General features: G+C 39.2%; 1 protein-coding gene across 2 annotated transcripts in view; it reads right to left on the bottom strand.

Moving 5' to 3' along the window:
• DVL3 (dishevelled segment polarity protein 3) overlaps positions 1 to 24,108 on the bottom strand; it is a 170,157-nt gene that overhangs the window by 67,450 nt on the left and 78,599 nt on the right. For both annotated transcript variants that reach the window (XM_063442874.1, XM_063442875.1), the window contains exon 4: positions 10,432 to 10,538. In XM_063442874.1, the coding sequence (XP_063298944.1) occupies positions 10,432 to 10,538 (107 nt within the window). The remainder of the gene's footprint in view (positions 1 to 10,431; positions 10,539 to 24,108) is intronic.

The following is a 24,108-nucleotide window of genomic DNA, read 5'->3' as shown; positions in this document are numbered from 1 at the left end:
ATACTGTTAGGTTTTACTGCACAAAAATGCACATATTTGTAATCAGCGATGTCTCACAAGTACAACAGTATCCCCCATTAACAGTTTTTATGGTGTTTTGGAAAGTTACAGGGTCAAATATAGAACGTTCCATTTTCAAATAGAAATTTGCCAGATTGGTAATGTTACCTTTGAGACGGTGTGGTAGCCCAGCAATGAGAATTACCCCCATAATGGCATACCATTTGAAAAAGTAGACAACCAAAGGTATTGAAAGTGGGGTATGTTTAGTCTTTTTTAGTAGCCACTTAGTCACAAACAATGGCCAAAGTTAGCGTTCATATTGGTTTTTGTGTTAAAAAAGCAATAAACAAATATTTGGCCAGTGTTTGTGACTAAGTGGCTACTAAGAAAGACTGGACATACCCCACTTGCAATACCTTGGGTTGTCTACTTTTGCAAATGGTATGCCATCATGGGGGTAATTCTCATTCTTGGGCTACCATACGCTCTCAAAGGCAACATAACCAATCTGGCAAATTTCAATGTCAAAAAAATGAAATGCAAGCCTTATATGTGACTCTCTAACTTTCCAAAACACCATGAAACCTGTACATGGGGGGTACTGTTATTCTCGGGAGACTTCACTAAACACAAATATTAGTGTTTTAAAACAGTAAAACATATTACAATAATAATATAGTCCATAAAAGTGCCGTTCGCTAATAAAAAATGCAAAAAACGTAACTTTTACTTAAAATATCATCGTTGTAATACAATTTACCAATTTGAAACACTAATATTTGAGTTCAGCGAAGTCTCCCGAGTAAAACAGTACCCCCCATGTACAGATTCTATGTTGTCTTGGAGAGTTACAGGGTCAAATATAGTGCTTGCGAATTAAATTCTCAGCACTTTCTCCCTGTGTTGTCAGGTATGTCAATCAAATTTTAATTAATCAAATCACCTAATTATGTTAAAAGATTACTTAAATATACACGTAGAATTTTAATATATATGCATTTATAGGTATTTAAATTCTACGTGTATACTAATGTAATCTTTTATGTAATTATATGTATTTAGCTATATATATATATATATATATATATTTGCATTTTATATATAGATAGATATATATAGAATGTCATTCTAAGTGTTTTATTTATTAATTTTATTATTTTATTTATTTATTATTGTAATTATACGTATTTATATATATAATGTGTATATCTATTATATATATATAATATATGTATATTATATATATGTAACGTCATTCTAAGTGTATTTTAATACTAATATATGTACTTATATTAGTATTAAAATACACTATGTATGACGTTAAATATATATAATATACATATATATATATATATATATACATACATATACATATACATATATATATATATATATATATACATATATATATATATATATATATACATATACATACACACATTTAATTTATTTTATAACCTGTCTAATAATTTTTTTTTTATACTTCCCACCAGCAGGGGGACTGTCTGATATTTTAGACAGTCCCCCTGCTGGCAGATCCACAGCCAGCTATAGGGGGGCATGTGATCTGTGATTGCTCTTTGAGAGCGATCACATGGGGGCCTGATTTGCCGTGGGAGGGCTGCCTGGGCTGTGAGGCAGTCCTCCTGAAGCGGAGCGCCGGGAAGGTAAGTATCCCGGGCGCTCCAGGGCTCAAAGCCGTTTCGGCGTGCTATGCCGTCACAACGGCTTTAAAGCCCACTTAAAGCGTGACGGCATAGCACGTCGTAACGGCGGGAAGGGGTTAAAGGGATTTTGTCACTGTTTTTATTGAGGAACAGTTTATATACAGACGTGTACAGTTATAGCAGATTTATAGTCAAGCATGGGAGAAAGAAACAAGCTTCACGATACGTGTCAAGTTTCAAAAGCCTAACTATGACAAAGAGTAACTAAGAGCATGCAGAGACATGTCCCATGTAGATGTTATAGGCCTCATTTTATAAAAAAAGAAATGAAAGCAATAAAATACAGTGCGATGTAACTAATCTAAACTAGTACCTTAACATAACGAGGTTTAGATGCACTAGTGATAAGCACATTTGAGAATAGAACAATAGTAAGAGTCATTTATGCAAGGTTAACATACAAGAATAATGTGCCGCCTCCTCCTATAGAGGAGAGTATGGACTACTGTAAAGGAGTTAAAAGTAAAGACCGCCAGCCACAATTTCCCTCCCCTCCTTGACCGAATACTTAAATCCCTCGAAGAATGGGACATACCACATATCACCTGGCTGGGACGAGTGAACGTTCTCAAAATGAACGCCATACCATGCTTCCTATACCTGATGCAAACACTCCCAATCTTCATCCCCCAGACCTTCCTAGCCCAAATACGCACAGCCTTCACGAGATATGTCTGGTGGAACCGAACGGCCAGAATAAAATACGACATCCTCACAAAACCCAAACCACAAGGGGGCCGGGAACTCCCCGATCTTAACAAATATCACAGAACCATCCACCTCCAACGAATCGCCGAATGGACCTTAAGGACAGAAGATAAGCTCTGGATTGCTATAGAGGCAAGCTTCACCCACTACCATGGATGCTCCCACAACAGATAAGGGGACACCCCACAATATCAGCCACCCTAACGGTCTGGAAGAAAATAGACAACAAGGAACTCGCCCCCCCCCCCGATATCCCCATTGTACAATATCACAGACAACCCTAGATTTCACATGATCGACAGCAACCAAACCATGACGAGCCTGGGCCTACCGACCCCATGGAGGCTACAACATCTCCTGGCAACCGGGAACATCCCCCCACTAACGGACTTACCCACACCCAAACCCCCAACCCCGATGACTAAATTCAGGTACTACCAACTAGTAAGCGCATTAAAAACAATACCCGACCTCCAAACTGCTGCAAGACCACCAACCCCGTTCGAGAACTTATGCACCCAACCGGCGCCCACGCCACACGCCATATCACTACTATACCAACTGCTGAACACACCGAAGGGAGACGCCCAACTGCCATACTTTGTAAGACACTAGGAGAGAGATCTTGGACACCCATTAACCCAGGACTAGTGGAACACAGCGTTCACAATGACACACAAAACCTCCGTAAGCACTAAATACCAGGAATCTGGGTACAAGATTACATCTCACTGGTATAAAACCCCTGAGAAACTCGCGACCATGCACTCATCGAACGCGCCGGAATGCTGGAGATTCGGAACCGAATTGGGCACACTATACCATATCTGGTGGACATGCCCCCCCGGATGCAGCCTTTCTGGAGGGAAATTCATCAAGCAGTCACCACGCTAACAGACAACGCGGTCGAACTCACACCAGAAAACTATCTGCTACACCTGACACCCCTACCATTAGCTACATATAAAAAAACCATCACACCATACCTAATCAATGCAGCATGCAGCCTGATCCCAGCATTCTGGAAAAAGACCGCAACCCCATCCATGACGGACTGGATAACGAGGGTAGAAGACATCATGAGAACCATAGAAGAACTAATCCTAACAGCCAGAGGACAAACCCAGAGATACCAAAAGATATGGTTCCACTGGCTCCGATGGCTAACAACCAGACAACCATAAAATACACATTCTTGAAGAACAGAAAACGGAGGTCGAGAAGATGAGGAACAAAGGATAACAAACCCTGGGAAACAAGGGAGAAACCCAGGGACACGAACGGAGACGGACGCAATGACCTCATCGACCACCGATGGGGGAGACGGGGGCGGGGGGGGTCTCCGTGGGCCCGCAGGGGCCCTGGCCGGGGGACGGAGACCTTCGGGTACCTCCCCCCCTCCATATGGCCTTGGTCCATGAACTCATAGCCCATATACAGGAACGTTCACATACCCAAGCGCGACCAACTCCAGCTCTGCCCCCACCACAGGTACCCCTCTCGCAACAACGAGCTGACACACACCACTCCCACGCATGCCCACAGCCAAAGCTCAGAGACTCACACACCAGGGAAGAAATGGGGCCTGACCCCGAACTACCCTGATGCCCACCATAGTGCCCCACTATCCCATCACACACCCAAACAAGGGACGGCTCTCCCTAACACAAGGAGAAATACGACAGTAATACCCAGGACATCTCCACATAGCCACATCAGCCGCCCTGCCAACCCACTAACAGCACACACATCCCTGGCACAGGGAGTAACCCCAAGCAGGGAAACGAAAGAATAACGAAACGGGAGACAAAGGGGTCTAAGCAAACACACGACTAGAGACGACTAACTGGAGTAAATAGCTAAACAGGTAATACAACATCTTCTGACAGATGATATACATGACGCCAGAAGAAACATGGGAAAAGGGAGCCTAGGACGCTCGAGGCACTAGCACACTAGACACTAGACACTAGGAGAGACAACAACAAGAGAGACCAATCCAGAGAATGGGAAACTACCCCCAGACAAGAAAAGAGATATGCGCACACCAAAAGTAGGCACAGCCCAAAAACCTCACTACCCCATTGAGCATATAAAGAGCCGAGACACTGACGATCTCCTGAGACCTCTAAACAAATGGCACTCTCCCTACACAACCCCCTAGTAATCAAGGCCACAGAGATGCTATGCATAACACTCCTGGGAATGTGAAACCTTCTCCAATGACACGCTACTACAAAAGAACATAACGATATTATAACAACATGTTCCTCTACCTAATGATTAACGTTAAACTACTATGTTTTATGAATGTTATGAAAATTCTGTAATAAGTTAAGAAATACTTAAACATGTTTGTAAAGTATTCATACACACTCAATAAAAACCCTCGGAATAATAAAAAAAAAAAAAGTAAAGACCGCAAGGTCCTAGAATGCTAGTTGGAATTAAATGCTCTTGCAACATAATAGAGGACTGATGATCACAACAAAATCTATTCTCTATAACATTTCATGGAAAGGAGCAATTTGCTAGTATCCACCAAACAGTTTCCATGTGGAACAAGGGGCTACAAAGTGTCTCCAAATAGCAGCCATTTAAAGACTCAAACATAAAAATGTAACAGAGTAGGAAACAGCCCCATTAGCAATATCCAGTCCAAAATATACAATGCTAGAGAGGTCTGAATACTATACAAAAAATTCCTGTTATATTTTATAAATAAAAAAAAAGAAAGAAAAGAAGAGGGAGTAATAGAAAGCAGAGGGAAATTACAGCAGTTGAATATGTGTCCTCTGAATCACCAACCTAATCCAGAAAAGGGAAGGGGGATGGGGGAACTATATCGTTATAAGGCACTTGATCAGCCTCATGGACTTATAAGAATAGGAATATAAACTGGATAATACAGTCATATCCATGGTCTATCATTTCCCCTACACCCTCTTCCTGCACCACAAAGTATATTTACAATTCATTACAAGCCCAAAGTAAAGTAAAAAAACTAAACTTAGGAATTGAAAGGGATGACAGGGTACACTGCGCACTAGCGAAAGACATAATGAGCTTCGACCCACATATCTAGCATTGGAAGTGTGCATGCAAGATAAAGCCTAAATCTCCCCTGCTTGCCCTCCCTCCCTGCTTTCCATACAGTTATTCTCTTCTTAATAATCCCCTACCTCTGTCCAACCACCTTCCCTCCATCCCTCTGGCTCAAAACGCAAGCTTGTGCTCTGAGCCAGGAGGAAAATTGACACTGTGTCACGACGGACAAGCCATGGAAGAAACTTGTCCAAGCTGGAGTGAAGGTATGTTTGTTCTTTGGTTTTAAGGTTAAAATAAATAAATAAAAAATAGAGGGCACAAGAAAAAAATATTTTAATGATAAACGACTAAAGTATAAAATAAGCAAACTGAAGCTTGGTCCTTAAGGGTAAAAAAGAATGAGTCAGCCAAGAAAGTTTGTTTTCAAACTCCTACGTTTACAGAGTGAAATATATTGCTCTGTACTGCAAACTGCAATTTGCAAAATAAAAAACCTTGCATACAGCAAAACGATGGTACAGAGTCCCCTCAGTTATCAATAAAATATATCAAATGGAGGTGTGGTTTTGAACATGCTAATCACATGCATATATTGTGGTCTTGTCTAAAAATCTAGACAGTTTGGCTTGATATATCTCAAAGACTAACCAAAAGATTTGGAAATGAATGGAATTTAACTGCCATTATTACACTTAAATTTCCCAAATCAAAATAATCAAGATTAAAAAAAAATTATAGTACATATTCTAACAGCAGTAAAACTCTTAATTGCAAGGAATTGGAAATCTCCAAAAATCCCAAATTGGCAAGAAATTAAAAATAAAATAATTGTACATCTAGAATATCTTATTAAAGAAACTGGAACAAAAAAAGATTAAGAATATAATGTACGCAATGGTTGAACTTATTGTATAAAATTAATTATAAAATTAGTAGAATATAATGTACTCAAGGATAAATAGAATAAAATTCCATTTAAGAATTTTCTAGAAAGTAGAAAAAAAAAATGGGATATGGGACAGAGGGAGACATGAGAAATAAGGGCTAGGGGGAGGGAGGGACTTAGGAGGTAGGAATTGAAGGTTAAGGAATAGGGAAAATAAAGATGAGAAAGATGAGAGGAGCTGTATCCTTTAAATGCCACCCTGCTTCCCCTTATTTTGCTTTCCCTTTTTGACCTTAGGAACAAACCAGAATGCAGAGCCACATGTTTTGTCATTTATTTATTCTTGTTGTAGGTTACATAGCTGAAAAGAGACTTGCGTCCATCAAGTTCAGCCTTCCTCACATATATTTCTGCTGTTGATCCAAAAGAAGGCAAAAAACCCAGTCTGAAGCGCTTCCAATTTTGCAACAATATAATGTTAGTGGATTTCTAACGCCCCATAACGTATAAAATAATTTAGAGGTATATATCCTCTAAAACTAATAGATCACTGGAGTTATGATCCAAACACTAAAAGCTCTCACAGGCTTCACTCAGGTTGAAGCTAGATCCATGGGATGTACTGAGTGTGAGGGTGAAACCGTTGCAAATCCTGGTATAACAAAGTATCAATAGTTGAATAATGTATCATGTATAGTCTTGTTAAGATAGCTGCAATAGTTAAGAGCAGGGTTATGTTAGTACAATAGATCTAATAGTATAATCTCCCTGTTGTGCCTTCGAGGGCACCCCTTAACAAAAGCTGTCCCTGTGTTATTAAAGATAGACAAAGACCCACCCAAGAGATCCCCGTATTATGGTAACATCCAGCTGAACTTGCAATGTTTCTTATTCATTATAAGAAACGGGTGGTTATGGATTTAGCAACCTAAGCGTCCGTCTAGTATCTAAACCACCTGAGCCCCTTCTGTCTGGTATCTAAATCAGTATGTGAATGAGTGGAGCAGTTCGTGGCCTGAGCCCCTCAGGCTCCACTCATTCACGTGCCATTGTAATGATATGATCAAAGTTATTCACTTCACCTGTCAGTGGCTTTCAAGTTATGGCTGATCAAAATTTAGTCTTGGCAACAAGAAAACTTTAAATTGTAGTAATATACATAACACATTTCTATGTTACAGAAACTATAGCAATACCAGTGCTGGTTATTAATAATTTTGCAGACACGATTAAATTGATGGGGTCACTGAGGCATAACGTTAAATGTTTCAGGTGAAGAAGCCTAAACCGTTGATATTGAGTGTGTGTATAGACCCTGAACAATTACACCTGAAGATGATAGTTTGTTTTGTAGCTCAACAGCGGGACAGCCCTGTGTTAATCATACAGGCCACAGTATGCCTCACAATCTACAATTAAATGAAGTTTCCTTGTTTATTTTTTCCTATGCAAAAGTGTCTGTCTACATTCGTATAAATGCCAGCAATGGTCTCATTCATTTATAGAATCGCTAGCTATAAAAGCTTGGAATGCAATATTGATTTAGTTATAGATGTGACATTCGCTATGTTCTTCAGAATACTCAATCTACGAAACTATGGAAATCAGATTTTAATTGACAAATTATGAATTGTCAAAGCATTCCATAACTGGGTTTTAATCTAGCCTTTCTGAGTGCAGCCAATAAATAATGGGCAAGTCTGTAAAGGTTGTCTGGCAAGGAGTCCTTCACATAGTTGAATGCTGCTTATATCATTTCCATTATCTCCCATTTTGCAGAACAAGGTTACAGTGTTACAAATCAATTGAACATGCTGACAAGCATTCATTACCCCCTAATGACATTTATAATCAATTTGACACCTCTAACTTTTTAAGAGCAGACTGGTAAAGATGATTATTGTGCTAAGAATAACAAACAGAAAAACAAGTCAACTATTATTTAAGGGGAAAAAAAAAAAAACTACAGCCTGTATGTTTTTTTTCTTTCAATGTGTATGTCTGTATCTGAATATCGAGCCAGGAACTAACTGCTTTCATGTATGTGCAATGCTCTACAACACAGGCTGTGTGATTTTATATATATATATATATATATATATATATATATATATATATATATATATATATATATATATATATATATATATATATATATATATATATAGAAAATTCAATTTCTGGCACTCTTCCCAAACAACGTAAATCTAACTATCAAATACCAGGTGCTTCTCTGTGCAAAAGTATAAACAGAACAAAAAATGAGAGCACTCCATGGATTTAGTAAATCAAAATATATATGGAACATGGGGGGGTGGTTGCATCTTTATCTTGATAAAGACCGCTAGACGGTCGAAACGTTGATTTATATGCGTGTTATTGAATATATTTTTTTGATTTACTAAATCCATGGAGTGCGCTCATTTTTGTTCTGTTTATATATATATATATGCAATGTATGATCATATAATGTAACTAAATCCCCATTATTTTTTGCCTAGATAAGGTGTTTTTAAATAAAACCTTTTAAAAACTAATAAAATCTGTCAACATTGAAGTTGCTGTTTAGTAGATAGGAGAGTGCGCTGGATCTTGTGTATTGTTTATTGTATAATATGGCCCCCAGCTGCACCCCATTTAAGCATGTTCAGGTGAGTGCAACCACCCCCCCATGTTCCATATATATATATATATATATATATATATATATATATATATATATATATATATATATATATATATATATATATATATATATATACACATATATATATATATACACATATATACACACACACATACACACACACATACACACACACACACACACATACACACACACACACACACACACACTGCCCTAATCCTCATACTCAAAAACAAAATGCAAAAACCTGAACAGAGATAGGGAGAACAGGTTATATAATTAGAGAGCTTATGTTTGTTTTAAAATTCTTACGGGTAGTTTCTTGTAGTTGATGACAAAACCTGGTGATGTCTAGCTCTGACTACCGGGGATATATCAAAATGAATGTTTTAAGCTTGCATTAGTAGGAAGGGGTTTAATTAAACATACATATTCGAATTTCTGAAGTTCTGTTTTGAAACTACATCAATATACGTTACTAATGTTTTTTATGGTGATTTGGCAACACCTGTGCTCTTGAGAGAGTTGGAGGCCGAATCATTCAAAGCCCCAGTGCTCAGAACTATTATTGCAAGAAAAAAAAACAAAAAACTGAGCACTGGGGCTTTGAAGGCTTCAGCCTCCGCAAGTCTCTCAAGAGCACAGGTGTTGCCAAACACCATAAAAACCATTAGAAGCGTATATCGATACGGACTACTTGTGTCAATCAGAGGCCGGTGGGGACCAGATCCCCATTACAGGGAAAAAAGGTCTGGGTACTCCTGGCAACATAAACACTACCCTTTAAGGGTTTAGGGAAGCAAAAAAACAGGACTGAGCCATTTGTGGTCAATATGTAACTAGTTCAGTTAATTAAAGGGACACTATAGTCACCAGAACAGTTCTGGTATGTATAGTTCGTATTTGCAGGCTTTTTGCAGGAAATACTGTCTTTTCAGACAAAATGCAATGTTTACATCAAAAGTCAAGGGACACCTCCAGTGGCCAGTCCTAGAGTCCAGTACTATAGGTGCTTCCTGGGACAGTGCTGCACACTGTGCAGCACTGACATTCAGTGTCTCCACCCTCTTCATAGAGACGCATTGGCATGGGAAAATGCCGATTGGCAGGGTGGCATTTGGATCTCCCCCTCCACCCTCTCAATCTCACTTCTGATGATGTCAGCCAAGGAGTGAGATCAGGCGCAGAGCAAGCAGACTGAACTGAAGGTAAGATTTTACTTTATTTAGGAAGGTAAAGGAAGGGAGGTTGGGGGGGAGGTTTTAACACTATAGGGTCAGGAATACAAGTTTGTGTTCCTGACACTGTAGTGTTCCTTTAACAGCTGACAACAAAATGAACTCACTTCAAGCATCACTGAAATAATAAAGAATCTTACTACAATAGTTCTTGTGAAGTTAGAAATATCTTACCATGTTCTGTTGGTTCTTTTCTTCTTGGTCTCTCCCGCTGCGCTGACACAACAGAGTCTGTCTCGGTCTCATTGTCCAAGTTCTCCTGACTGCCACGCGTGTTTGGGCTGAAAAAAAACAAACAGAACATACATCAATTACCCAGAAGCTGCATTACACCAATACACGCACTAAACTGGGTAGTACATACAAAAATAGATGTGCAGGCGGAGTCGTAGGAAGTGGAGTACATTCAAATGTTTTTGTGTTGATTAGTGTGCTTCTCACACTGTAAACATGCAATTTTACATACATTTAAAAAAGTACTATGCAAAACACTATGTAAATTGGAAACATCAATAATTATTGAAGCAAGGTTCTTAACTGTTGTATTACAAGAAAGTTACACCTATCAATCAATCCCTCCTCCCCTCTGACATGTTCTTCCTCTGGTTTCTTTACTCCTTCTCATAGTTTGTAAACTCATTTGAGACTTCACCTTTTGTCTCTGTCAAAATTTTATAAATCAATTACTTGTTATCAGATATCCCCTTTAATAATTTTAAAAACAACTCTGTGGAATATGCTGGCACTATATAAATGATGGTAAAATAATGACTACACTTTTTTTTTTAAACGTCTGATGGATTACAGTCACTAGAAATGCATTTAAAGGGACACTATAGTCACCTGAACAACTTTAGCTTAATGAAGCAGTTTTGGTGTATAGAACGTGCCCCTGTAGCCTCACTGCTCAATCCTCTGCCATTTATAAGTTAAATCACTTTGTTTATGAACCCTAGTCACACCTCCCTGCATGTGACTTGCACAGCCTTCCATAAACACTTCCTGTAAAGAGAGCCCTATTTAGGCTTTCTTTATTGCAAGTTCTGTTTAATTAAGATTTTCTTATCCCCTGCTATGTTAATAGCTTGCTAGACCCTGCAAGAGCCTCCTGTATGTGATTGAAGTTCAATTTAGAGATTGAGATACAATAATTAAAGGTAAATTACATCTGTTTGAAAGTGAAACCAGTTTTTATTTTCATGCAGGCTCGGTCAATCATAGCATCATAGCCAGGGCTGCGTAAACAGAAACAAAGTGATTTAACTCCTAAATGACAGTGAAGTGAGCAGTGAAATTGCAGGGGAATGATCTATACACTAAAACTGTTTTATTTAGCTAAAGTAATTTAGGTGACTATAGTGTTCCTTTAACCCTTCCATGTAGCAAAATGGCACAGTTTTATATCAAAGGGTTAGAAAGACAGGACCACTGCACTAAGACCATTTTATTGAGATGACGTAGTCCCGTAAATGTAATTGGCAGAAGAAGAAAAACTGTAAATTTATGAACCCTAGTCACACCTCCCTGCATGTGACTTGCACAGCCTTCCATAAACACTTCCTGTAAAGAGAGCCCTATTTAGGCTTTCTTTATTGCAAGTTCTGTTTAATTAAGATTTTCTTATCCCCTGCTATGTTAATAGCTTGCTAGACCCTGCAAGAGCCTCCTGTATGTGATTGAAGTTCAATTTAGAGATTGAGATACAATAATTAAAGGTAAATTACATCTGTTTGAAAGTGAAACCAGTTTTTATTTTCATGCAGGCTCGGTCAATCATAGCATCATAGCCAGGGCTGCGTAAACAGAAACAAAGTGATTTAACTCCTAAATGACAGTGAAGTGAGCAGTGAAATTGCAGGGGAATGATCTATACACTAAAACTGTTTTATTTAGCTAAAGTAATTTAGGTGACTATAGTGTTCCTTTAACCCTTCCATTTATTGAGATGACGTAGTCCCGTAAATGTAATTGGCAGAAGAAGAAAAACTGTAAATTTATGAACCCTAGTCACACCTCCCTGCATGTGACTTGCACAGCCTTCCATAAACACTTCCTGTAAAGAGAGCCCTATTTAGGCTTTCTTTATTGCAAGTTCTGTTTAATTAAGATTTTCTTATCCCCTGCTATGTTAATAGCTTGCTAGACCCTGCAAGAGCCTCCTGTATGTGATTGAAGTTCAATTTAGAGATTGAGATACAATAATTAAAGGTAAATTACATCTGTTTGAAAGTGAAACCAGTTTTTATTTTCATGCAGGCTCGGTCAATCATAGCATCATAGCCAGGGCTGCGTAAACAGAAACAAAGTGATTTAACTCCTAAATGACAGTGAAGTGAGCAGTGAAATTTAGGTGACTATAGTGTTCCTTTAACCCTTCCATGTATGTGATTGAAGTTCAATTTAGAGATTGAGATACAATAATTAAAGGTAAATTACATCTGTTTGAAAGTGAAACCAGTTTTTATTTTCATGCAGGCTCGGTCAATCATAGCATCATAGCCAGGGCTGCGTAAACAGAAACAAAGTGATTTAACTCCTAAATGACAGTGAAGTGAGCAGTGAAATTGCAGGGGAATGATCTATACACTAAAACTGTTTTATTTAGCTAAAGTAATTTAGGTGACTATAGTGTTCCTTTAACCCTTCCATGTAGCAAAATGGCACAGTTTTATATCAAAGGGTTAGAAAGACAGGACCACTGCACTAAGACCATTTTATTGAGATGACGTAGTCCCGTAAATGTAATTGGCAGAAGAAGAAAAACTGTAAATTTATGAACCCTAGTCACACCTCCCTGCATGTGACTTGCACAGCCTTCCATAAACACTTCCTGTAAAGAGAGCCCTATTTAGGCTTTCTTTATTGCAAGTTCTGTTTAATTAAGATTTTCTTATCCCCTGCTATGTTAATAGCTTGCTAGACCCTGCAAGAGCCTCCTGTATGTGATTGAAGTTCAATTTAGAGATTGAGATACAATAATTAAAGGTAAATTACATCTGTTTGAAAGTGAAACCAGTTTTTATTTTCATGCAGGCTCGGTCAATCATAGCATCATAGCCAGGGCTGCGTAAACAGAAACAAAGTGATTTAACTCCTAAATGACAGTGAAGTGAGCAGTGAAATTGCAGGGGAATGATCTATACACTAAAACTGTTTTATTTAGCTAAAGTAATTTAGGTGACTATAGTGTTCCTTTAACCCTTCCATTTATTGAGATGACGTAGTCCCGTAAATGTAATTGGCAGAAGAAGAAAAACTGTAAATTTATGAACCCTAGTCACACCTCCCTGCATGTGACTTGCACAGCCTTCCATAAACACTTCCTGTAAAGAGAGCCCTATTTAGGCTTTCTTTATTGCAAGTTCTGTTTAATTAAGATTTTCTTATCCCCTGCTATGTTAATAGCTTGCTAGACCCTGCAAGAGCCTCCTGTATGTGATTGAAGTTCAATTTAGAGATTGAGATACAATAATTAAAGGTAAATTACATCTGTTTGAAAGTGAAACCAGTTTTTATTTTCATGCAGGCTCGGTCAATCATAGCATCATAGCCAGGGCTGCGTAAACAGAAACAAAGTGATTTAACTCCTAAATGACAGTGAAGTGAGCAGTGAAATTTAGGTGACTATAGTGTTCCTTTAACCCTTCCATGTATGTGATTGAAGTTCAATTTAGAGATTGAGATACAATAATTAAAGGTAAATTACATCTGTTTGAAAGTGAAACCAGTTTTTATTTTCATGCAGGCTCGGTCAATCATAGCATCATAGCCAGGGCTGCGTAAACAGAAACAAAGTGATTTAACTCCTAAATGACAGTGAAGTGAGCAGTGAAATTGCAGGGGAATGATCTATACACTAAAACTGTTTTATTTAGCTAAAGTAATTTAGGTGACTATAGTGTTCCTTTAACCCTTCCATGTAGCAAAATGGCACAGTTTTATATCAAAGGGTTAGAAAGACAGGACCACTGCACTAAGACCATTTTATTGAGATGACGTAGTCCCGTAAATGTAATTGGCAGAAGAAGAAAAACTGTAAATTTATGAACCCTAGTCACACCTCCCTGCATGTGACTTGCACAGCCTTCCATAAACACTTCCTGTAAAGAGAGCCCTATTTAGGCTTTCTTTATTGCAAGTTCTGTTTAATTAAGATTTTCTTATCCCCTGCTATGTTAATAGCTTGCTAGACCCTGCAAGAGCCTCCTGTATGTGATTGAAGTTCAATTTAGAGATTGAGATACAATAATTAAAGGTAAATTACATCTGTTTGAAAGTGAAACCAGTTTTTATTTTCATGCAGGCTCGGTCAATCATAGCATCATAGCCAGGGCTGCGTAAACAGAAACAAAGTGATTTAACTCCTAAATGACAGTGAAGTGAGCAGTGAAATTGCAGGGGAATGATCTATACACTAAAACTGTTTTATTTAGCTAAAGTAATTTAGGTGACTATAGTGTTCCTTTAACCCTTCCATGTAGCAAAATGGCACAGTTTTATATCAAAGGGTTAGAAAGACAGGACCACTGCACTAAGACCATTTTATTGAGATGACGTAGTCCCGTAAATGTAATTGGCAGAAGAAGAAAAACTGTAAATGTTTTTCTGTTTTACGCCTCATTTGCATTTTGGGACCTGGCTCTGCCCCTATTGAACTGGAATGTGAAGATACTTGCTAAATCTTTAATATACATTTTAACATAAACCTAAAAAAGAAGAAAATGTTAACAAAGGGGATAGTTGATATTTAATGTTTAATTCATCTGTGTAATGTCTAAAAAAAAAGTGACGGTTGTGCATTGCATGCACATGAATACAATTACAATAAATGTTGGCAAGGAAAGCTGCCATTGATCATAGAAAGAGGGTGGTATTGGTATCTGAAATTAATCTGATTTAATGATAAGTGAATGTATTTAATAAACAATAGTAAAATAGGCATAGTCAAGATACCAGCTGAACCTTGGAGAGGAGCATACCCTAACAAAGTTTTAGGCTTCATTACCCACAAGAGATTTTCAAGAGGTTTAAACTGTAGTTTGCATTATCGTATTATAAGATAGTGTGCAAAACACACACTGGCTCTCCCTTTTAATATTCTTTTCTACAATCACATTTTAGAATTTGAAAACATGAACAAGCTCATTTAATCCTTTATTTCTTTGTGTGCCTTGATATGGTATTTCCCAGGTGACATTATTAAAGACAAATATCACATCAAATACAGATTTCACAAATAACTTGGAATCTTGTGATTTCTAAAACACCCAACACTTCCATTTCCCTTGAGTTCTCACACACAGTCCTACTTAAACCACAAAACTATACTATGCAATTATATTCTAGTTTGACATGTGTTCACCAGTCATGCCTTCTATTGCACAATCACCTGACTACATTCTGACAAGCTCACAATACCTCCAACATAATTTACAATCACTTCCTGTATCACTACGGTTTCACTAAACTTGAATCCTTACCTAAACCACTAGAACCTCTGCAAACTTGTTTTTAAATTCACTGTAGCTGGTAGTTGTGGCTTCTAACAAGGCACTTTTGAAATAAAAACTTACAACTCGTACATTACACTACATTACACTTGCCATCTGCACAAGAAAAATAGACATCTATGATGTAAAGTTATAATGCAAAGTTACATTTACAAGCATATCTGCACTGTTACCATAAACTGTTGAAAACCTAGTACACAGCACACAGGGGAACAACAGCCGTATATGGAAATTCAAGGAGAGCATTGCAGGTACTGATGAGGCTGACAGATATAACAGAGTGTGAAACTAGTACTAATGAAGTTTGAAAACCTGGTAAAAGTAAATCCTTTTCATTATCATACTAGCCACTCTACTGCCCTAAAGGCTCCACATCAGGTACTGGATTTTACTCAAATATTCAACATTAACGGATCACTATAGGGCCAGGAAAACAATAGATTGGTTGCTTCATCTAAGTGTTACTTCTAAGTGTGTGTGGTTGGAGATATTCTGGAGAGTTTTACAGAAGCTTCAACTGTCTAAGAGTTGTGCTAAGAGTTCTTTTTTACTGTTACAGGTAAGATTCATCTGTAGGAAAAGGTTACTGACTGCACAAGATTTGATTTCCTGTTGGTAATTATAAGGCATTTGATTGGATTAGGTAGCTACTTGCTATTGATTGCTATTTAAATTAGCTATTGTTTGCTAATAAGCAGAGGCCTACCCAGGTGTTAAACATTCCTAGTGGGAGGTGATTTTAGGAGTATATAAGGGTAGTTGTCATTAGCTTGGCTAATAGAGCTTGGTTGCTTCATCTAAGTGTTACTTCTAAGTGTGTGTGGTTGGAGATATTCTGGAGAGTTTTACAGAAGCTTCAACTGTCTAAGATTTTAGGAGTATATAAGGTTTGTTGTCATTAGCTTGGCTAATATAGCTTGGTTTCTTCATCTAAGTGTTGCTTCTAAGTGTGTGTGGTTGGAGGTATTCTGGAGAGTGTTGCTTTTAAATGTGTGTGTGGTTGGAGATATTCTGGAGAGTGTTGCTTCTAAGTGTGTGTGGTTGGAGATATTCTGGAGATAAACTGGAGGTAATTGAGGTATTCAGGAGGAAAAAATAAAAAGTTAAGATTCGTTTGATTTAAATTATTTACCTAATTGGAATGGCAGACTTAGTTCAATGTAATAGTTGCTATGCATTTGTTTCACGTTCCACTTTCTGGAGGTTTGGTTGTTGTCTAATCTGTAGACAGTTCTCTATCTTGCGGCAGGAGATTGTATTTTTGAAGACTGAGAATTGTAAATTATCTGGTAAACAAACTTAGGCTGGAACTGCTGCAAAGCCACTGCCACAGAGACATACTAGGAATGGCAGATGGATTACTGTAGGATCTGGTAGACTTAGAGTTGTGGATAAAAGGCATATTGCACAGTCTGTTGTTCTACATAATTCATTTTCTGCACTTTCAGAGTGTAATGGTGTCATGGAGACAGGCACTGAGGCTAGTGGTGTTGTGCAGAGAGGCACTGAGGCTAGTGGTGTTGTGCAGAGAGGCACTGAGGCTAGTGGTGTTGTGCAGAGAGGCACTGAGGCTAGTGGTGTTGTGCAGAGAGGCACTGAGGCTAGTGGTGTTGTGCAGAGAGGCACTGAGGCTAGTGGTGTTGTGCAGAGGCACACTGAGGCTAGTGGTGTTGTGCAGAGAGGCACTGAGGCTAGTGGTGTTGTGCAGAGAGGCACTGAGGCTAGTGGTGTTGTGCAGAGAGGCACTGAGGCTAGTGGTGTTGTGCAGAGAGGCACTGAGGCTAGTGGTGTTGTGCAGAGAGGCACTGAGGCTAGTGGTGTTGTGCAGAGAGGCACTGAGGCTAGTGGTGTTGTGCAGAGAGGCACTGAGGCTAGTGGTGTTGTGCAGAGAGGCACTGAGGCTAGTGGTGTTGTGCAGAGAGGCACTGAGGCTAGTGGTGTTGTGCAGAGAGGCCCTGAGGCTAGTGGTGTTGTGCAGAGAGGCCCTGAGGCTAGTGGTGTTGTGCAGAGAGGCCCTGAGGCTAGTGGTGTTGTGGAGAGAGGCCCTGAGGCTAGTGGTGTTGTGCAGAGAGGCCCTGAGGCTAGTGGTGTTGTGCAGAGAGGCCCTGAGGCTAGTGGTGTTGTGCAGAGAGGCACTGAGGCTAGTGGTGTTGTGCAGAGAGGCACTGAGGCTAGTGGTGTTGTGCAGAGAGGCACTGAGGCTAGTGGTGTTGTGCAGAGAGGCACTGAGGCTAGTGGTGTTGTGCAGAGAGGCACTGAGGCTAGTGGTGTTGTGCAGAGAGGCACTGAGGCTAGTGGTGTTGTGCAGAGAGGCACTGAGGCTAGTGGTGTTGTGCAGAGAGGCACTGAGGCTAGTGGTGTTGTGCAGAAAGGCGCTGAGGCTAGTGGTGTTGTGCAGAGAGGCGCTGAGGCTAGTGGTGTTGTGCAGAGAGGCGCTGAGGCTAGTGGTGTTGTGCAGAGAGGCGCTGAGGCTAGTGGTGTTGTGCAGAGAGGCGCTGAGGCTAGTGGTGTTGTGCAGAGAGGCGCTGAGGCTAGTGGTGTTGTGCAGAGAGGCGCTGAGGCTAGTGGTGTTGTGCAGAGAGGCCCTGAGGCTAGTGGTGTTGTGCAGAGAGGCGCTGAGGCTAGTGGTGTTGTGCAGAGAGGCGCTGAGGCTAGTGGTGTTGTGCAGAGAGGCGCTGAGGCTAGTGGTGTTGTGCAGAGAGGCGCTGAGGCTAGTGGTGTTGTGCAGAGAGGCTTGAAGACTATGGTGAGGCCTAATAGAAAGCAGTTGTTGTTGGGGGATTCCATCATAAGAGGTGTGGAGATGGACAATGGTGGACTTGTGAGGTGTCTTCCCGGAGCTACTGCTCACAGAGACAGGAGACGTATCTGTAATATTGTTAAGCAAGCAAAACAGGAAGGGGAATTAGATGTACTTGTCCATTTAGGGACAAATGACTTGGCTTGCAATGAAGTTTCAGAGGTTAAGGAAGTTTTTAGTTTTTTTTTTGCCAATGATATACGGCAGGTTGCTTCCACACTGTCATTCTCTGAAGTTCTGCCTGTGCATAACACTCAGAATGACAGGCGAATGCGTATTAGGGACTTTAACTTGTGGCTTGGTGAATGGTGTCGGGAGCAAGGATTTGGCTTTATTTCTCATGGTAGCTCTGTTTGTAATGGAAATAAACTGTACAAAAAAGATGGTTTGCATCTTTCTCAAAAGGGAACAAATGTTCTCAGTGAAACATCAATACAATTGTCCCCCAAAACAAGGACAGAAGGTGCCTGTAGCAATTGTGTTAAAAAATGATAAGCTTAGAGTCATGTCTACAAATGCTCGCAGTTTAGGGAATAAGATCCATGAACTTGTGGCAATAATGGCAACTGATAGTGTAGATTTAGTCGCTGTTACTGAGACATGGTATAATGAGAAAAATGACTGGGACATAGCAATACCAGGGTACTCTTTATATAGAAAAGACAGGGAAGGCAAGAAAGGGGGAGGGGTGGCCCTGTATGTGAAGGATAGCATAAAATCTAGCCTAATAAAGGTTAGTGAGGCGAACATAGAGTCCGTTTGGGTTACGTTCGCTTTTGGTAATCACACAGTAACTCGTGTAGGTGTGATTTATAGGCCCCCAGGACAAATTGAAGAGTTAGATAATCTACTAGTTGAAGAAATAGCTAAAATGACAATGAAGGGGGAAGTTATCATCATGGGTGACTTTAATCTTCTTGATGTGAATTGGAAAACAAAAATAGCTACTTGTGCCAGGAGCACACATATTCTAAACTCCCTCCTGGGATTGTCTCTAAAACAAGTCGTTGAGGAGCCAACTCGTAAAGAGGCCATACTAGATTTAGTGTTAACAAATGGAGATTTGGTATCAGATATTACTCTAGGTGAAAGTTTAGGATCCAGTGATCAGTCAGTGTGGTTTAATCTAAGAACAGTGACTGAGTCACACCACACAAAAACAAAAGTTTTAGACTTTAAAAAAACAGACTTTTCTAAAATTAGAATATGTGTAAAGGAGTCATTATCAGACTGGAGCAATTTAAATGGAGTCCAAGAGAAATGGGATTATTTAAAAGTTGCACTACGGAAGGCAACAGAAAATTGCATTAGGCTTGTCAGTAAAAGCAAAAAATTCGAAAAACCACTGTGGTACTCCGCAGATGTGGCCAAAATAGTAAAAAACAAAAAGTTAGCATTTAGTAATCATAAAAAAACCCAGAGTGAGGAAGACAGAATGACCTATAAGATTAGGCAGAAAGAGGCTAAGCAAGTTATAAGAGCTTCCAAATCACACACACAAGAGAAAATAGCACAGTCAGCAAAAAAAAGGGGGACAAAACTTTTTTTAGATACATAAATGAGAAAAGAAAAGTAAAGCAAGGATTAGTTAGATTAAAAACAAAAGAAGGAAGGTATGTAGATGAGGATAAAGGTCTAGCTGACTGCCTCAATGAATATTTTTGTTCGGTATTTACAGATGAAAATGAAGGAAAGGGACCTCAGTTAAGAAAAAGGATACATGAGTAATTTATTACACGTGAGTTTACAGAGGAAGAGGTTCTATTTCAACTGTCAAAAGTAAAGACAAATAAGTCAATGGGACCTGATGGAATACACCCAAAGCTATTAAAAGAGCTTAGTGGTGTACTAGCAAAACCATTAACAGATTTATTTAACCAATCATTGTTAACAGGAGTAGTCCCAGAAGATTGGAAGCTAGCGAATGTTGTGCCCATTCACAAGAAAGGTAATAGGGAGGAGTCGGGCAACTATAGGCCAGTAAGCCTTACTTCAGTAGTGGGGAAAGTGATGGAAACCATGTTAAAGGATAGGATTGTTGAACATCTAAAAACACACAGATTTCAAGATCAGAGACAACATGGGTTTACTTCAGGGAGATCATATTAAACTAATCTTATTGATTTTTTTGATTGGGTAACTAAAATTATAGATCAGCGTGGTGCAGTAGACATTGCTTACCTAGATTTCAGTAAGGCTTTTGATACTGTTGCACATAGAAGGCTTATCAATAAACTGCAATCTAAGTTTGGATTCCAATATTGTTGAATGGGTAAGGCAGTGGCTGAGTGACAGGCAACAGAGGGTTGTAGTCAATGGAGTATATTCGAAGCTTGGGCTTGTCACCAGTGGGGTACCTCAGGGATCTGTACTTGGACCCATTCTCTTTAATATTTTTATTAGTGATATTGCAGAAGGTCTTGATGGTAAGGTGTGTCTTTTTGCAGATGATACTAAGATATGTAACAGGGTTGATGGTTCAGGAGGGATAAGCCAAATGGCAAATGATTTAGGTAAACTAGAAAAATGGTCAGAGTTGTGGCAACTGACATTTAATGTGGATAAGTGCAAGATAATACATCTTGGACGTAAAAACCCAAGGGCAGAGTACAGAATATTTGACAGAGTCCTAACCTCAACATCTGAGGAAAGGGATTTAGGGGTGATTATTTCTGATGACTTAAAGGTAGGCAGACAATGTAATAGAGCAGCAGGAAATGCTAGCAGAAGGCTTGGTTGTATAGGGAGAGGTATTAGCAGTAGAACGAGGGAAGTGCTCATGCCATTGTACAGAACATTGGTGAGACCTTGTTGTAGAATTATTAAATTACCTATTATTGATTGCCTATTATTGATTTTCTTAACAGTATTTAGAATATTAGAAGGAAATGCTTTTCTAGAAGGTTATGAGCAGCACCGGAACAGTCAAGTTCCTGTAGTATGAAACATTGTATGCCATAGTTAGATCATGAGAACTGTACTAATAAAATGTGTATTCACTAAGCCTGAGAAACTAACCTTGAAGCTAAATGGTGCCAAGTACTCAAAATGGCTGGCTGCCAGATCCCCCCTCCCATCGAGCGAGCCTCGTGCTAAACAAGAATGGCGCTTGTATCTTATGTCCACTCCCGTGTCAAAGATGACGACATCCCATGATGGGAGGATGCCCAACTAGCCACTTAACACCTAGACCAATTAATAAGATTGATGGGTGGGTATTGACATAGCCACTTAACACCTAACCCAATTAATGATGTTTACTTGTTGTTATCTTGATATTCTATGATGATGTAATATTGCCTTTAAAAGGGTCTGCATACCCGCTTTTTAACCAGATGCCATTAAATTTTCTCGAAGTTCTTTTAACCTGAACTCCGTGTGTCAGTGTGAATTTACTTCTGCGTATACGCAATTTAATCATCTCTAATTTGGACAGGAACAGATAGTCATTCAAACTTCTTTGTTTGCTTAAAAGAATCTATATCAACCTCACTTTGAGTACTGTACACAGTACTGGAGACCATATCTTCAGAAGGATATTGATACCTTAGAGAGAGTTCAAAGAAGGGCTACTAAACTGGTTCATGGATTGCAGGATAAAACATACCAGGAAAGGTTAAAGGATCTTAACATGTATAGCTTGGAGGAAAGACGAGACAGGGGGGATATGATAGAAACATTTAAATACATAAAGGGAATCAACACAGTAAAGGCGGAGACTATATTTAAAAGAAGAAAAACTACCACAACAAGAGGACATAGTCTTAAATTAGAGGGACAAAGGTTTAAAAATAGTATCAGGAAGTATTACTTTACTGAGAGGGTAGTGGATGCATGGAATAGCCTTGGTTAACACAGTAAAGAAGTTTAAGCATGCGTGGGATAGGCATAAGGCTATCCTAACTATAAGATAAGGCCAGGGACTAATGAAAGTATTTAGAAAACTGGGCAGACTAGATGGGCCGAATGGTTCTTATCTGCCGTCACATTCTATGTTTCTACAAACATGTATTCCTGACCCTATAGAGTTAACACCACCATCTAGCCCCCCTGGGCCCCTCATGCCTCCATAAATATAGTAAAAATCTTACTGTATTCAAGCCTGAAGCTGTAAATCTGCATGCCGCTAGACTCAGAAAAACAAGCAGTCTGCTGACATGTGGTAGCCTGAACCAATCACAGTGCTTCCCCATAGTATTGGCTGAGACTGACAAGGAGGCATATCAAGGGCAGAGCCAGCATGATTCAAACACAGCCCTGGCCAATCAGCATCTCCTCATAGAGAGGAATTGAATCAATTAATCTCTATGAGGAACTTTCAGTGTCTGCATGCAGAGGGAGGAGACACTGAATCACAGGATGCTGTGCACAGTGCTGCCCTGTGGTCTGCTGACAGCAGATCTGAGTGGATGGAGGTATATTATCCCTCCATCAACTCCGAAGTCCCTCTGGTTCATTTTGAGTGACTGCAACTGGAGGTGTTCCTAGCTTTCAATTTAAACACTGTATTATCTCAGAAAATACAGTGTTTACATGAGAAAGGCTGCATACATGAGCTATAGTTCTCACCTGAACAACCTGATTAAGCTGAAGTTGTTCAGGTGACTATAGTGTCCCTTTAAAAGGGACAGTATAGTCACCAGAACAACTACCGCTTAATGTAGTTGTTCTGGTGAGTACAGCATGTCTCTGCAAGCTTTTTAACGTGAACACTTCCTCTTCATGGCTGCCACTCCTCAGATGGCCACTCAAGGAGCTTCCCGAGTCAGTGCTTAACACTGCATGTAGACGCTGAACTTTCCCCATAAATCATAAGATTGGCTAATTTCCAAGGTGGTGTTTGGTCCATCCTTCTCCTATAGTAAAGCATTGGATTGACGGAGATCATCAATTCTAATCTCAGCCAAGGAGGCGGATCAGGGGGGCGCTGAAAATAAGGTGAGTTTTCATACCTTTTAAGGGGGCAAGCCACCTAAATGGTGGTTTTAACGCTATAGGGCAGGGAATACACATATATATTTAATTCAGTTGCAATATATAAAACACTTAAGACACTTATATTAGAAAAAGCAAAATCAGATAAAGATGAAAAGCGGTTTACAAAAGTATGTCTAACTCTTTCAATGCACTGGCTTAAAAGAGCACATGTTAAACAGTTTTAGCTTTTGTCTAATCTAACTAGTTTACCTTCCAGGTAATTTACCTCATTCAACTCACTGTGGGAAAACCAGTTTCAGCTTGCCAGGGCTAATTATTCCATGTATTGGTAAAACATCACAAAATGGTTTTAACATACAAAGAGCCATAAGGTGGCTAAACAAGAAGGACATCAAGTTCTAATGTATGGTGACACTTGAAGACTGCACTCCTTTACCCACGACCATGAAAAACTAATTTCAGAATACTTTCAAAAGTATTAAAGTATACAGAAAAAAATAAAGTATTTAAAAAAAATCTCATAAAAAGGTAAATTGCCACAAAATATGCTCCTACAAAGTAATTAAAGAGAGCTATTTTAGGGTGAATTAAACCACTTTCTTC

Source organism: Pelobates fuscus, chromosome 2 (genome assembly GCF_036172605.1).
Source record: "Pelobates fuscus isolate aPelFus1 chromosome 2, aPelFus1.pri, whole genome shotgun sequence".
NCBI classification, from domain to species: Eukaryota; Metazoa; Chordata; class Amphibia; order Anura; family Pelobatidae; genus Pelobates; species Pelobates fuscus.
This window is presented reverse-complemented; position numbering and strand designations above follow the sequence as displayed.